Source organism: Camelina sativa, chromosome 19 (genome assembly GCF_000633955.1).
Source record: "Camelina sativa cultivar DH55 chromosome 19, Cs, whole genome shotgun sequence".
Lineage (NCBI taxonomy): Eukaryota > Viridiplantae > Streptophyta > Magnoliopsida > Brassicales > Brassicaceae > Camelina > Camelina sativa.
Window position 1 is genome coordinate 13,762,811 of NC_025703.1, and position 13,349 is coordinate 13,776,159.

At 37.1% G+C, this 13,349-nt stretch overlaps 2 protein-coding genes across 2 annotated transcripts in view; one reads left to right on the forward strand and one right to left on the reverse strand.

Moving 5' to 3' along the window:
• The window catches only part of LOC104767795, a 4,077-nt gene extending 3,250 nt beyond the window's left edge, over positions 1-827 (forward strand). Inside the window, exon 2 of the mRNA XM_010491771.1 lies at positions 49-827. Coding sequence (XP_010490073.1) covers positions 49-827 — 779 coding nt within the window. The remainder of the gene's footprint in view (positions 1-48) is intronic.
• LOC104766285 (terpenoid synthase 25-like) lies at positions 3,230-5,768 on the reverse strand. The gene is made up of 7 exons (XM_010490142.1): positions 5,454-5,768; positions 5,096-5,369; positions 4,638-5,016; positions 4,310-4,528; positions 4,088-4,220; positions 3,754-4,002; positions 3,230-3,662 (listed from the first exon to the last, which is right to left on the reverse strand). Exons 1-7 carry the CDS (start codon positions 5,718-5,720, stop codon positions 3,369-3,371), a joined length of 1,815 nt encoding a protein of 604 aa, XP_010488444.1. The 5' UTR covers positions 5,721-5,768; the 3' UTR covers positions 3,230-3,368.

The window sequence follows — 13,349 nt, forward strand, 5'->3', positions numbered from 1 at the left end:
CAACAAAATTTGATGATGTTGTTAATGCCCTTTGTTGCTTGCATTCAGACATTGTATCATGGAAAAGAGAGGAACTTGTCGATATACCACCACGAATCATGCATGATAGGAGGTATTTTCCATATTTTCAACATTGTATTGGAGCTATAGACGGTACTCATTTACGTGTTCATGTTGGTGGCGATAAAAAGATCACGTACTGGAATCATCATAACTACACATCAATGAACATTTTGGCAGTGTGTGAATTCAATATGAGATTTATATACACACGTATTGGAGTCCCGGGACGTGCACACGACTCCAAGATATTGACATATTGTGCACGTCATGATAATTTTTTCCCATTCCCAAGCTCGGAGAAGTATTTTCTAGTGGATTCTGGCTATCCTAATCGAAGGGGGTTTTTAGCTCCTTATCGAGGTGAATCGTACCATCCAAATCATTTTTCTGGGCGTAGACCAGGCACTGTACGCAAGACATTTAACAAGAGACATTCTTTGCTTCGATCAGTGATTGAAAGAACATTTGGAGTGTGGAAGGGAAAATGGTCTATTTTAGAAGGTCGTGTTCGTTATGATGTGCAAATGCAGGAGAAGATTGTTGCTGCAACTATGGCATTGCATAATTTTATTCGAGATTCTAATATAGAGGACGACGACTTCAATGCTGCAGAAGAAACGGAGAACTATGATGCTGATCGGGAAGGAAACATGTCTCCATCTCATGATGATAATGTAGTCGATCGAAATTATGATCCAACGGCTGATCAATATATGTCAACAGTGAGAGACGACATAGCACGAGAGATATGGGATGCTCGTTAAAGATGCTCTTCATTGGCAATGAACGCATCATCTAAAGATGTTTCTGAAGTTTTCTGTACTAGCTAGTTATATTTAAAATTTAATAATTGAGAGAGTGTAAGGATTCTCATTTTTGTATGATTTTACTCTCCAGGTTTTTCAAATTTCATTCATTGATCCTGGTTTTTTTTTTGTTAAGTAAAGTCTCTCTAAAGTCGAGATTACGTTGGGTTAATTATCAAATGATTGTGATCTCAACGACATGAAACTTTCTCACATATTATAGCACCAACCATCACTATGGATACAGCGGGAAATATGATTACGGACACGGCGGGAATAATATGATTACCCGCCAAAAAGATATCAAATATATAACATTGAGAATAAAATATTCATTTGCTAAATAAATTAGATACAAAATCTTTTCTTTTTACCTAATAAACTAGTATAAAAGTGCAGTTCATCTCAACACAAGTCTTCATCGTTAGAGAACACAAGAAAAAGGTCCCTTTTTTTATTGTTGATTTCTTTTTTTATTATACGGTACGGTAGATGTGGTTATATTTTTTCTATTGATCATATCGATTTAGCTTTGACTATATATATATATATATATATATCTAGGTGATAATCATGGCTTCGCAAGATGATCGTTTGGCTTCGACTCAGAGATTTATGTGGTCGAAGGAGGCAACGTGTGCTCTACTTCAACGGGTAATCCTGGAGAAACAAGAAGAAAAAAATCCCACAACAAAATTTCTAAGTGGTATTCAAAAGGAAAATATTCTTAAGAATCTTAACGAGCAACTTGGAGTTGATTTGACTTGGAGCCAAGTCAAACATCGATTGGATTCATCGAAGAAATATTATCATAGTTATAAAAATAATCCAGAAGATCCACGGTATCAAGCACTTGTTTTGCCATTTGTCACATTACTTAATGCAATTTTTGGTGATAGACCAAATGCATAAAGTAATAAACATTTCACTATGAAATTTATTTATTTTTCTAAATAATTATTGTAGTTTTTTCATGATTTTTAATTATTAATCAAGTTTATTTTTTTTTTTGATATTTTAAAACATTTATATATTATATATCACATTTATTATGTTCCAACCGCTATTGCACCCGCTGGTCAACCAGTCGTAAACCTCCCGCAAACGCACCAATTTTAAACCGCTAAACCAGTCGTTCAAAACGCTTAATAACGCTTGAAACCGCAAACGCTCGCTACTGCAATCTCCCGCAACCGCAACCGCAACTGCAGCGTTTAAACCAGTCAGACCCTTAGTTCCCAAATATTAGTGGGAAAATTTATTCCTCAATTTTTTTGTTGACTGAAAAAATAGTCAACATTCACTGGTTAATAAGAGAAAATGTTAAATAACTCAGATTAAAATCTAATAAATTCAGAAAATCTCAAAAATTTTCTCAATTTGAATGCTAAGAATCCTAAGCAATTTCTTCTCACAATCGATCGTAGTTGAGTACAATGTTTCTCAAAATCTTTATATAATAAGATGTGTAGAATTCAAATTGCGTGGAAAACATTTCTAAAATTTCATATATTTCGTTTTTTTTTTGTATTTAAACTTTTTATGTATTTAGTTAATTTAATGTAAGAATATTCGTGTAAAATAATAAATAGTATAATAGATGTTTTTCCTATTAAAAATATCGTAATAATAAAGATTTTGTAGAAGATAAAGATTAACGTATTATTTGTGAAACACATATACAATGAAAGTCAAAGTATGATGGAATTTGACGACTCATAAGAATAAAAGTCTCATATAGGTTCCAACCAGTGTTTTCAGAACCGGTCCGGACCGGTGGCGAACCACGTTAATCTGCGAACCGGCAGTATACCCTGGATGGATTAATATCAAAACCCAAGAAAATTGAACTGGTAAAAAATCATATCAATCCACCAAAAATCCAAAAACTGATGAACCATTGAACCGGATAAAACCGGGTTCGAACTTTTTTTTTTGTAAAAACGAATGCAATTAATTACATTTCTAGTTTTATTCTTAACGATTTCTTAAAATAAAAATTTCCGTAATTGAGCTTTTTATTTTTCATACTAGTTTTTTTCCTTCTAGTTTGAATTCTCTGCAACTCAAAGTAATTTTAAAATCAAAGTAATTTTATTGAAACCAATTATTTTTATAATAAAAGATGTTTGATCAGTGCATGTTTTGGTAATCAATTTGGTGTTCATTTCTTTCTCTAGTGTACGTAATGGAAGAGAATGATTACTAAAATATTTTATTGGTAATGGTTAGTTTGTTATACTTTGAGTTTATTACTTAAAAAAAAACAAAAACATTATGATTATTGAAGTATTTTATTTGGTGTAACCAATTATATCATAGTTGTAATCATTGAAAAAAAAATAGAAAACATATCCTTATCTGTTATTTATAAAAATATCATCAAAATCAATTGAACCCGGTTAATCCCGATTGAACCATATTGACTCATGATCCAGAAAGTTTCCCGATTCAGTTACCGATTTTAAAAACATTGGTTCCAACTTCTTATTGAGTCTTTTATAGGAGAAATGGATGCACAAACAAAGAGGCAAGAAGTTCTTTCATCTTTTGATCGGGATCTCCAAATTTGTCACCTTCCTTGTAATACACGTCTATCACGCGTGCAATATTGACTATTCGAACCAGAATCTGACGTGGTACATCTTTCGAAGTCATCAACTCCTCCATCATCATCTTATAATTCTCTTTAATCATCTTACTCAATTCTTTAACCGCTGCTTCTTTGGTAACACCATATTGCTTCATGTAACAGTTGATGCCATTCGCCACCTCTCCTCTACTCATCTCTTGCTGCCCATTTTTATAAATCCAAAAAATATGTCAATAACAACAATCATCCTTATTAGTAAATGATTGTACCATTTGTTAAATTCATACGTACGTCGAATGTGGCTATGTCATTTCTGAGACGAAACACGACGCTCAAAGCATGGATAATTTTGGGTTTGGATTCGAACCACTCGTACAATTGTTTCTCTTCACATTCTTCCATTACCACCAAGCTGTAGGATGCATAGTCATCCATTGCCGCAGTTTCAATCACAACCTCCATGAAATCGTCAAAGCTTGGCACGTGACCTGTGCGTGACCATGTTGCTAAGGTATTGTACGCTATCCCCACACTCTTGATCTATGGTTCCAATATCCAAAACCAACATTATATATATTTTTTCAATGAAAATTCATCTTGAATGTTTGATTAGCTACATACGTACCTGATCTATTATCACACTACAAGATCTTCCTCTACTGCGCATCTCCCGTTCAATCTCTTCCACGGTTTCTAACAAATTTTGGAAATAGGTTTTAAGATAGTCTGGTAGATTTTCAATGGCTCCACGATCCCACCTGCCCATTAAGTCTATGCTTAAGACTAAATGACTAAAGAGTTAAGTTAAAATTGACAATCGAACAAGACAACTTAATTAAGAACATACTTTTGCAAAGCATCAGTAAGACTTATAGCTTCAGGAAGAGTGGCATAGGCATCATATGTATCATCAATAACCGTCATGATCATAGTAAGCTTTGCGGTTATCATTCTCCCTAGCGAATATCTTGGCTCGAAAAACAATGCCACTGATCCCAAAAAGATCTCCACAGTTCTATTCCTGATGTAAGGAAGCTTAGATACAAAATCAAAGCCGTTCCACCATCTGCGAACCAAAATTGGAAAAAAAAATATATAGAAAAATGCAATAGCTATAAGAAGATATATTGAAGATATTTGACGTGAATATTGAGAACTAGCTACAACGACTTTACTTGGTGAGAGCTTTTAGCTCTTTGATGAAATGAAGCCGGCAAAAGTTGAAGTTGAGCTTAGCAAACTTGAGGAGTGTCTCGTCATGGCCTTCTTCTTTGTCGTAGAAAGAGATGTATTGTTTTGCGACTAATATCTCTATGCTATGATATCGAGGTCTATACAATGCGTTTTCTACATGCTTTAATAGATTGGAGCTTGTTCCTTGGTTTGTCAACAACGACTCCAAGTGGTACCGCGTAAAAGTCAACGCTTCGTCCATTATATCTTCAGATAGTGTCCCGAGATGTGCTGCTTCGTACAGCTGTAGCATACCTCTAATATCCTTAACTAGACTTTCCTTAAACTTTCCATCTTCACCTTTGAATCTATCAAACACATCTGTACCAGACCATATGTCATGTTATCTATATATGTTAATAAAGAAAGCTTATAAAACACGTTAACGTTGTTAATTTACCGCACGGCATTTTGTGTCCGTATAGTCTGAAAACTTCAAACATGATTGCGATTGTTTCCAAATCATCTTCTTCCGAAATTAAACCGTCCAACTTCCCAAAAGCCTTGTGTAGAATCTCTTCGATTTCGCTCTCGAAATAATGAGCGGTACCGAGGCTGATAAGCAAATGGATGATACGAATCCTCACCGTGTCACTGCTGTGAGGAGACATGAGCATCTCTCTTACTTTAGGCTTCAACACGGATTCAATTTCTTGCTCAAGTGCTTCAAATTCCTACGTTAATATAATAATATAGCTTAGTCAAAGAAATATGTTTTCTGCAACAAGACTTACCATGGTGATAAGGAGTGTACTTACAGAGTCAGCGACGGGAACATAGAGGAAGTGATCTCCCCAAAAAGATGGAGAAAAGGACGTCAATGGACGAGTATTCTCAAGATCACCACTATTCTCAGCTTTAACACAGAACAGGCCGTGTTTTTTGGGTTTCTTGAAGGAAATAGTTTGGTTTTTAAGCAAATGGCGAGGAAATATAGAGAGGCTAGTCTTAAGACAGAGAGGGACGGCGTTGTGATCGCCAGGGAGAGCTTTAGGGCCAAAAGTGATCATGCTTGATGCTTCCATTTTTAGTCGCCTGTTACTAAAAGATAGACACGAGAAAGTCACTGCTGTTTTTTGGTAGCTAGGATGTATACATTACTTTGCTTTCTTATCTCCACTATGTTTTAAATAGACACGGAATCTTGCGGAGAGGCTGAAACGTGGTCTGATTGGATCAATGATAAAATATAATCAAGGGTTTCATGGACATTGTGATTCATAATGTCATCTTTAAATAAAATGATAAGAATAATATTAGAAGTATACTTAAAATGATGTATATATTAAAAGAGAGAAGATAACGTTATATATATAAACTAGAACTTGTACCCGCGCACGCGCGGGATTTTAATTTAAAATATTTCTTATCAATAGAAATTGTTGAGCTCAAATATAATCATTCCAACTTTTGAGTATAAATATATAATTTATTTTACTCAGTGATATACAACATATATATTTTTTAAGATAATATTTCTTTGTTATATCTATTTGCGATTTTACGTAGGAATTTAGTTAAATTTTTTATCTATAAGAATCATTAAATATGAATATAATTTGAAGGATTAAAAGATAAATCTACATAAATGCCGTACTTATTTTACTAATCTATATATAACATATATTGTCTAGCGTCGCAATAATATTGTCGACAATCTTCTGACCTTTTATCTTTAAAAGAGTTCATTCCATATTCATATCCAATGAAAACATAATTTTAAATTTCTAACGTTAATGTCGATCGTTGACATAATTATAGAGACCATTTAAACATATCGATATCTTACATTAAATGCGAATATACAAAATTTCATGAACAATTTTACTGCTATGTCGATATAATGAGGTTGTCCAAATGCATCATCTGCCATAATAAAATTTCAGACTAAGTCAAGAATGTTTCCCACAGTGAATATCTATTCACTAATCCAAGCTACACATTTTTCTAAAATCTCATATGCTATTTGCAGATGTTAATTTTATGATGCAACCCCAGCTTCGTCTTCTAAAAAAAAACATAGTGTACTTTAAATATGTTGTTTTTGCCAATATTTTGGGTTAAAAGCATTTGATAATATATGTATATATATATATGTTATATTTGTTATATATGTTTTATATCATGTTATAAAATTGTAGCTCTAGTTGATAATAACCTTATGAGATATGCTACACAAATCACATGCCACTTTTTGTAACGGCTTGAATATCATTTTTTCTATATTTCCTGACCATTGATTTTGTTTTTTAGATAGATTATTTATTCAAAATTTTTTTCATAGTTTTCCCAAAAAAAAGTGTGCCTCTTACAATGTATTTGTTTTAGATCAAAACTTTTAAGTTAAGTTAATTCAAGTAATTAATATTTTCTTTCTTATAAGTAAAATGTAATAATAAATCTTTATGGTATATGTTTCTTAGAAACTAATGTTTCACTTCAGTTTTATTTTCATGTTGAGATTTTTATAAATACAATTACATAACTTGTTTTTTACTCCACCATGCATTAAAATCTTACTTACATTCTAAAACTCATTAACCCATTCTAAATTTTAGAATATAATAATTTTTTGGTTATAATTTTAATAAAACATTATTACTAAAACAAATTTATATTATTATTTTTACTATTTTAAAATTTTCATTTAATTTACTTAATTCATTTTTAGATAGTTATTATTTTTATTATTTACTAAAAAAATATCTTATTGTTTATACTATTTTAAAATTTATTTAATTTTAGTTAATTCGTTTTTTTATTTATTTTTTACTATTATTAATTATAATTAATAAATATGCAATGAATGAATATTAAAAATAATACTTTTTTATAAAAAAAAATTGATTAGGTGGATGCTGAGGTGGAGGAAGGAGATGAATGAGTTGGAAAAGTTGGAAAAATAAACTAATCATACAGTAACAATGATTAGCCACTATTTTGGAGATGAATGAGTTGTTATATATATGCCAGCTGTTATATATATGCCAGCTGAATGAATGAGTTGAATGAATGAGTTCAACTTGTTCAGCCACTATTTTGGAGATGAATGAGTTGAATATTATTCAACCCAATTTTGTTCAACCCATTTTTTTAATTTTAAGCAACCATTTGTAGCTGTTATATATATGCCATGTTATATATATGCCAGCTGTTATATATATATATATAGATTCCTAACAAATCGTTAAGGAGGACAGCATGTTATATATATGCCAGGTTGAAATTAAAAATGCGTTGAAGGATTTAAAAATGGGGAAAAATGGGAAGCAAAACAACATATATATTAGCTAAGATAATAATACTCACGCCTAGTGATACCATTATTAAAAATTGTTGTATTTCTAGTTATTAAATTTCCTCATTTTTTATTTAATAAAAACTTGTTTATTTGAGCTACCCATATTATACAATATTATTACTAATAATTATTAATAATTATTAGAGCTATCATTAATGAAATATTGTCATACCATCAATGAAAATTGTTTATTTTTTTTATTATAGATAACAATAATTAAACGTGGATAGCTCAAAGATCAAACAACTTTTTTTTGTTGACATAACTTATATACCATTAATGAGAAATTGTTTGAGCTATCAATTTTTTGAAAAATAAAAGAGTGGTGAGATCTTTGAGCTATTCATCAGTACTATATATCCTTGCAAAAGACATATATCGACCGTAAAATGTTGAGGCACCGCACAATAACTGGGTGTGGCACATTTGATCAGTCGTCAAGAATTCTTCCATGACTATCTTATAGCTATGTCAAGCCATCTTACTCAATTCTTCTTCTTTATAGTAATAAAGTGTTGGCACTTGGCACATCTCTTTCTGGTTTTTCTTCATGATTACCCATCGAACTAATCAATGATTTATAAGACTAGCTAACGTCACATAACAAAGAAATTTGATTAATTAATAGTACTCATAAGTCTTAATATATAACATATTTTTGTCATTTGTTACAATACCTCGAAGCTGGCTATGTCATATGCACACGTACGTTGTGTAATAGTAATATAGTTTAAGGATCTAATTGTAATTAAGTTAGCCTAGTGTTTTATTTGTATCCTATATATGATGTAACATCCGCGAACAAAAAAGTGAAATTTGGGGTTGGGTGTCGATCGACACCAAGGGTGTGTCGATCGACACCAGCTTTTCTGGTTCTACCAGATTGTTTTAATTCGCAGTTTTGGGTTGGTTTGGGTTAATTAGTTTGTCTAAACCGAGTATATAAGGGGCGAAACGACCCAGGTCGAGGGTTTTAGATGTTTTGTCGCCGTTTGCAAGAGAAAAGAGAGAAAAGTGAGAGTTCGTGTCCTTGAGAGATTTTGGCTTGTTTTTGGTGGTTTTGGGTGAGATCTGTTACTACGGGAAGGAGTGTGGCTGCTGGGAACGAATGAGAAGCTTCTTAAGGTGTTGTTCCACCGTTTCTCAATCAAATCTTCCTNGGTATTTGCTGGTTTAATGAGGTATTGTTGTTTGGTTGATTTAATTAAGTAGTATGGAATGCTTAGTTATATATTATTATATAAAAAAAAACGGGTCGGGTTGTTTCATTTTGGTATCAGAGCCCTTACGGTTCTAGGACGGGTTAATGGATGGTNAAAGCTTTTGGGTGAGTTTGGGGCGGATTGGAGATTATTGGGAACGGAGATTTGATGATCGGCTTCGAGCAGAAGGTGTTTGCGGGGTCGGTGTCGATCAACACCAAGTGGGTGTCGGTTGACACCATGTTGTGGCCAGTGTCGATCGACACCTCTCTGGTGTCGGTCGNCGGGTTAATGGATGGTTTAGAGTGGCTTAAGAAAATTTAATTGGTGGAATTATTTTCCTGTTGTTTGATGAATGATGTTGTGTGATGGAATTGATTAGGAAAAGTTAGTCAATTTGTTTGTGGTATGGAGTCCTAGTATCATCCTCTTAGAGCCTTCAATGAGATTCCACGGTAAGATGTGTGTTTTGTGTGCGGTTTTGATTTTTGTGCTTAGCCATCTGTTCTGGGTAGTGCAGATGGTTAGAGGTGGGGATGCTGTTGGTCGCGGGCGTGGTCGTGTTCGTGGTCGTGGTCGTGGTTGTGGTCGGGGACGGGGTCAGGTTCCCAAGGCCAGTGAGAGTGTGAACCAGAGCTTGGCCAGTGAGGAGGTCGCGGATTCACAGGTTCATCCATGTGTGTCTGGAGACCAGGCTGGTTTGGGTGACGGCAGGGCGGATGGGACCGGTGTCAGTCACGGTGTTGCCCTGGGTGTGGGGGTTACCGCGGAGGGTGCTCCAGGCAGGGAGGATGTCTTGATGGGCTTGTTAGCTCAGGTTTTGGCACGGCTTCCAGCAGCAGTGCCGCCAGTGGTTGGTGGGCAGGTTCCAGCAGTAGTGCCGCCAGTGGTTAGTGGGCAGGTCTCCGCGGTGCAGCCTGTTGCGGGTTTGCAGGCAGGTGTGCAGCCGGGGGCTGAGGTAGTGGACGCTCAGTATGTGCAGATGATGGTGCAGCTGCAGCGAGTGGGAGCAGGGTCTTTCTCGGGAGGTACAGATCTGAGTGTAGCGGATGAGTAGAGAGAGCGGATGGAGGATCTTTTCCGGTCGCTTCGGTGTCCCGACCAGTTTAGGGTGGATTTGGTAGTGCACTACTTGTCAGGTGATGCACGTGTGTGGTGGAGGTCGGTGACAGCACGGAGGGTGCAGCGAGATATGACTTGGGTGGATTTTGTGAGGGAGTTTAATTCGAAGTATTTTCCACAGGAGGCTCTTGATCGCATGGAGGCACGGTTGACTCAGGGGGACCGTACAGTGTGGGAGTTGGATGTAGAGTTCAGTCGACTTGTGGGGTATGCAGGCCGGGCTTGGGAGCCAGAGTCAGCTAAGGTGAGGAGGTTCTTGTTGGCTCTACGGGATGATCTGAGGACTCTGTGCAGGGTGAGGAGCTATGCTACAAGAGCGGAGCTGGTGGAGACTGCAGCCGGATCGAGGATGATTTGAGGTCACAGTTAGTGGTGGTCAGTCCAGCAGTTCAGACAGAGGAGACATTGGAGCCGGGCATTCCAAGAAAGGATAGCAAGTCAGAGCAAAGGCGCAAGAGGAGGCGGGAAGAGACGACGGTGGCAAACCCAGGTAGTCTGGGATGCTATGGGTGTGGGAGCACGAATCACAGGTTGGTAAGCTGTCCAAAAAAAGGTGACTCGCAGGAGTATCGTCGATTGTGTTATCATTGTGGGGAGGAGGGGCATATCAGACCTTTTTGTCCTAAGTGGAGGCAGAAGATGGAGGTTGTGGCACAGCTGAAGGGAGAACCGGGTGCCCATTCCGGCGCTTAGTTTTAGCTTTTGCTTTCTTTCATTATGTATTTTCGTTTGGGTTGTAAATGATTATTGCATTTGAGGTTTTAATAAAAATTGGAGTTCTTTGGATTTGGGAATTGTGAAACCAGTGGGAATAAAATAGTTCGAGAATAATATAAATGGAAATTTTCCATAAATAGAAGGTCGCTATAAAAGGAAACTTTCCATAAATAGAAAGTTCTATGAATAGTTAAGACTTGTATATTTTTGGAAAGGGGATGTGAAATGCATGGAGTGGCGGGAAAGTTAAAGGTTGACCGGATGAGTCATCACAAATGAGATGATCATTTCTCAAGGTTTTTTTTGATTGGTGAGGTCACGGTGCCAAGAGAGGTAGCTTGGGTTTCTATAATTGGAAGTTTCTAGAATTAGAAAGTTTCTAAAAATGGAAGGGTTTTTGTGGAAAGTGTGATGATCCTACGGGATGTGTACCTTGGTGGTGGTTTTAGTGATGCCGAATACAATGTCGGTGGTCCCGGTTGTTGGTTGCCTTTGTGGCAGTTCTTTTGGACATTTTTCGTAGCCAAGTGGCGGTCCTGCGGGACGTTGGTGTGGCTTTTGTGACGTGTTTAGGGTCTTTGTGAAATCTCGGTAGCCTTTGTCGCGAGTGTTGGCCACAGGACATTGCGATGTTCTTACGGAAGTGTTGAGGTAGATCTAGTCGGGAGATACTTGATGACATCAGGCTTGTTTGCTCAAGGCCGTGTGGGCCTAACTCATGTGATACCGATAGCTCGATGGACTTTGTGGCCAGAGAGTGGGAGTGGTATGTTTGCTTCGGATGACGATCCGAGAGTGCGCTTTAGGGTGACGACCCAAGAGCGGGATTTTGAGACTCCCTGGATACCGTAGCTGTGAGCCGCAGCTCAGCAGTGAGCCGGTATGTCTTGAGGGTTGTGACCTGAGAGCGGGGGGAGTGTGTGTGAGTGACTTCCCGGATGCTGTAGCTTAAAGTGGTTAGCCTGATAGCGAGCCGGCATGATTCGTTGGTTGCGACCACGGACGGGGGAGGAGCACTGAGTTATGAGCAAATAACGTCTTGGATGTGAGCATATTGGCTAGAGGGAGACCTCGGGGTTCAGTCGGAGGTGTGCGGGCTGTCGCGACAGTTGCACAGGAAACCTTGGCTGACGGTGTTCAGTCCTTGGCGGATCGATGGTGCTGCGGGATTCGAGGACCAATCCTTGTTGGTGGGGGAGAATTGTAACATCCGCAAACCAAAAAGTGGAATTTGGGGTTGGGTGTCGATCGACACCAAGGGTGTGTCGATCGACACCAGCTTTTCTGGTTCTACCAGATTGTTTTAATTCGTGGTTTTGGGTTGGTTTGGGTTAATTGGTTTGTCTAACCCGAGTATATAAGGGGAGAAACGACCCAGGTCGAAGGTTTTAGATGTTTTGTCGCCGTTTGCAAGAGAAAAGAGAGAAAAGTGAGAGTTTGTGTTCTTGAGAGATTTTGGCTTGTTCTTGGTGGTTTTGGGTGAGATATGTTACTGTGGGAAGGAGTATGGCTGCTGGGAACGGAGGAGAAGCTTCTTAAGGTGTTGTTCCACCGTTTCCAATCAAATCTTCCTGCAAAAGAGGTGAGCGCATGACCATGACTTATCTAAGTCTGATAATCCTTTGTTCGCTTGATTTGTTGTGTTTTGTGGTGTTGTTCTTGGTTGTGGTGGTTGTGTTATGGTTCTTATAGGTTCCTAAAGCTTTTGGGTGAGTTTGGGGTGGATTGGAGATGATTGGGAACGAAGATTTGATGATCGGCTTTGAGCAGAAGGTGTTTGCGGGGTCGGTGTCGATCAACACCAAGTGGGTGTCGGTCGACACCATGTTATGGCCATTGTCGATCGACACCTCTCTGGTGTCGGTCGACACCAACTTGTGTGTTGCGGTTTTTCCTGTTTTGTTGTTTTATTTGTTGTTTGTTAAACATTGGAATCACAGTTGCTTGTGTGTATAGCCCAGTAGATGGGAGGATTGCCTCACTAAGTATTTGTGATAATATTTACGCATCTCAATTGTTGTTTGTGGTGTGCAAGTATGTGACGTGGAATCATGGCGATGAGGCGGAGGATGATCTAGGGTCTCGTTTGTGTGATGTTGGTTATGTTATTGGAACCACTTGTAGAGATATGCTAGTTTGATGGATAGAATGTTTAGGGAGGTTATTGTGTTGATGATGTACCGGTTTTTGTAATATTGGTATGTTTTCGCTGTGCTTATCGTATTTGCTGGTTTAATGAGGTATTGTGGTTTGGTTGGTTTAATTAAGTAGTATGGGATGCTTAGTTATATATTATTAAAAAAAAAAAAAAA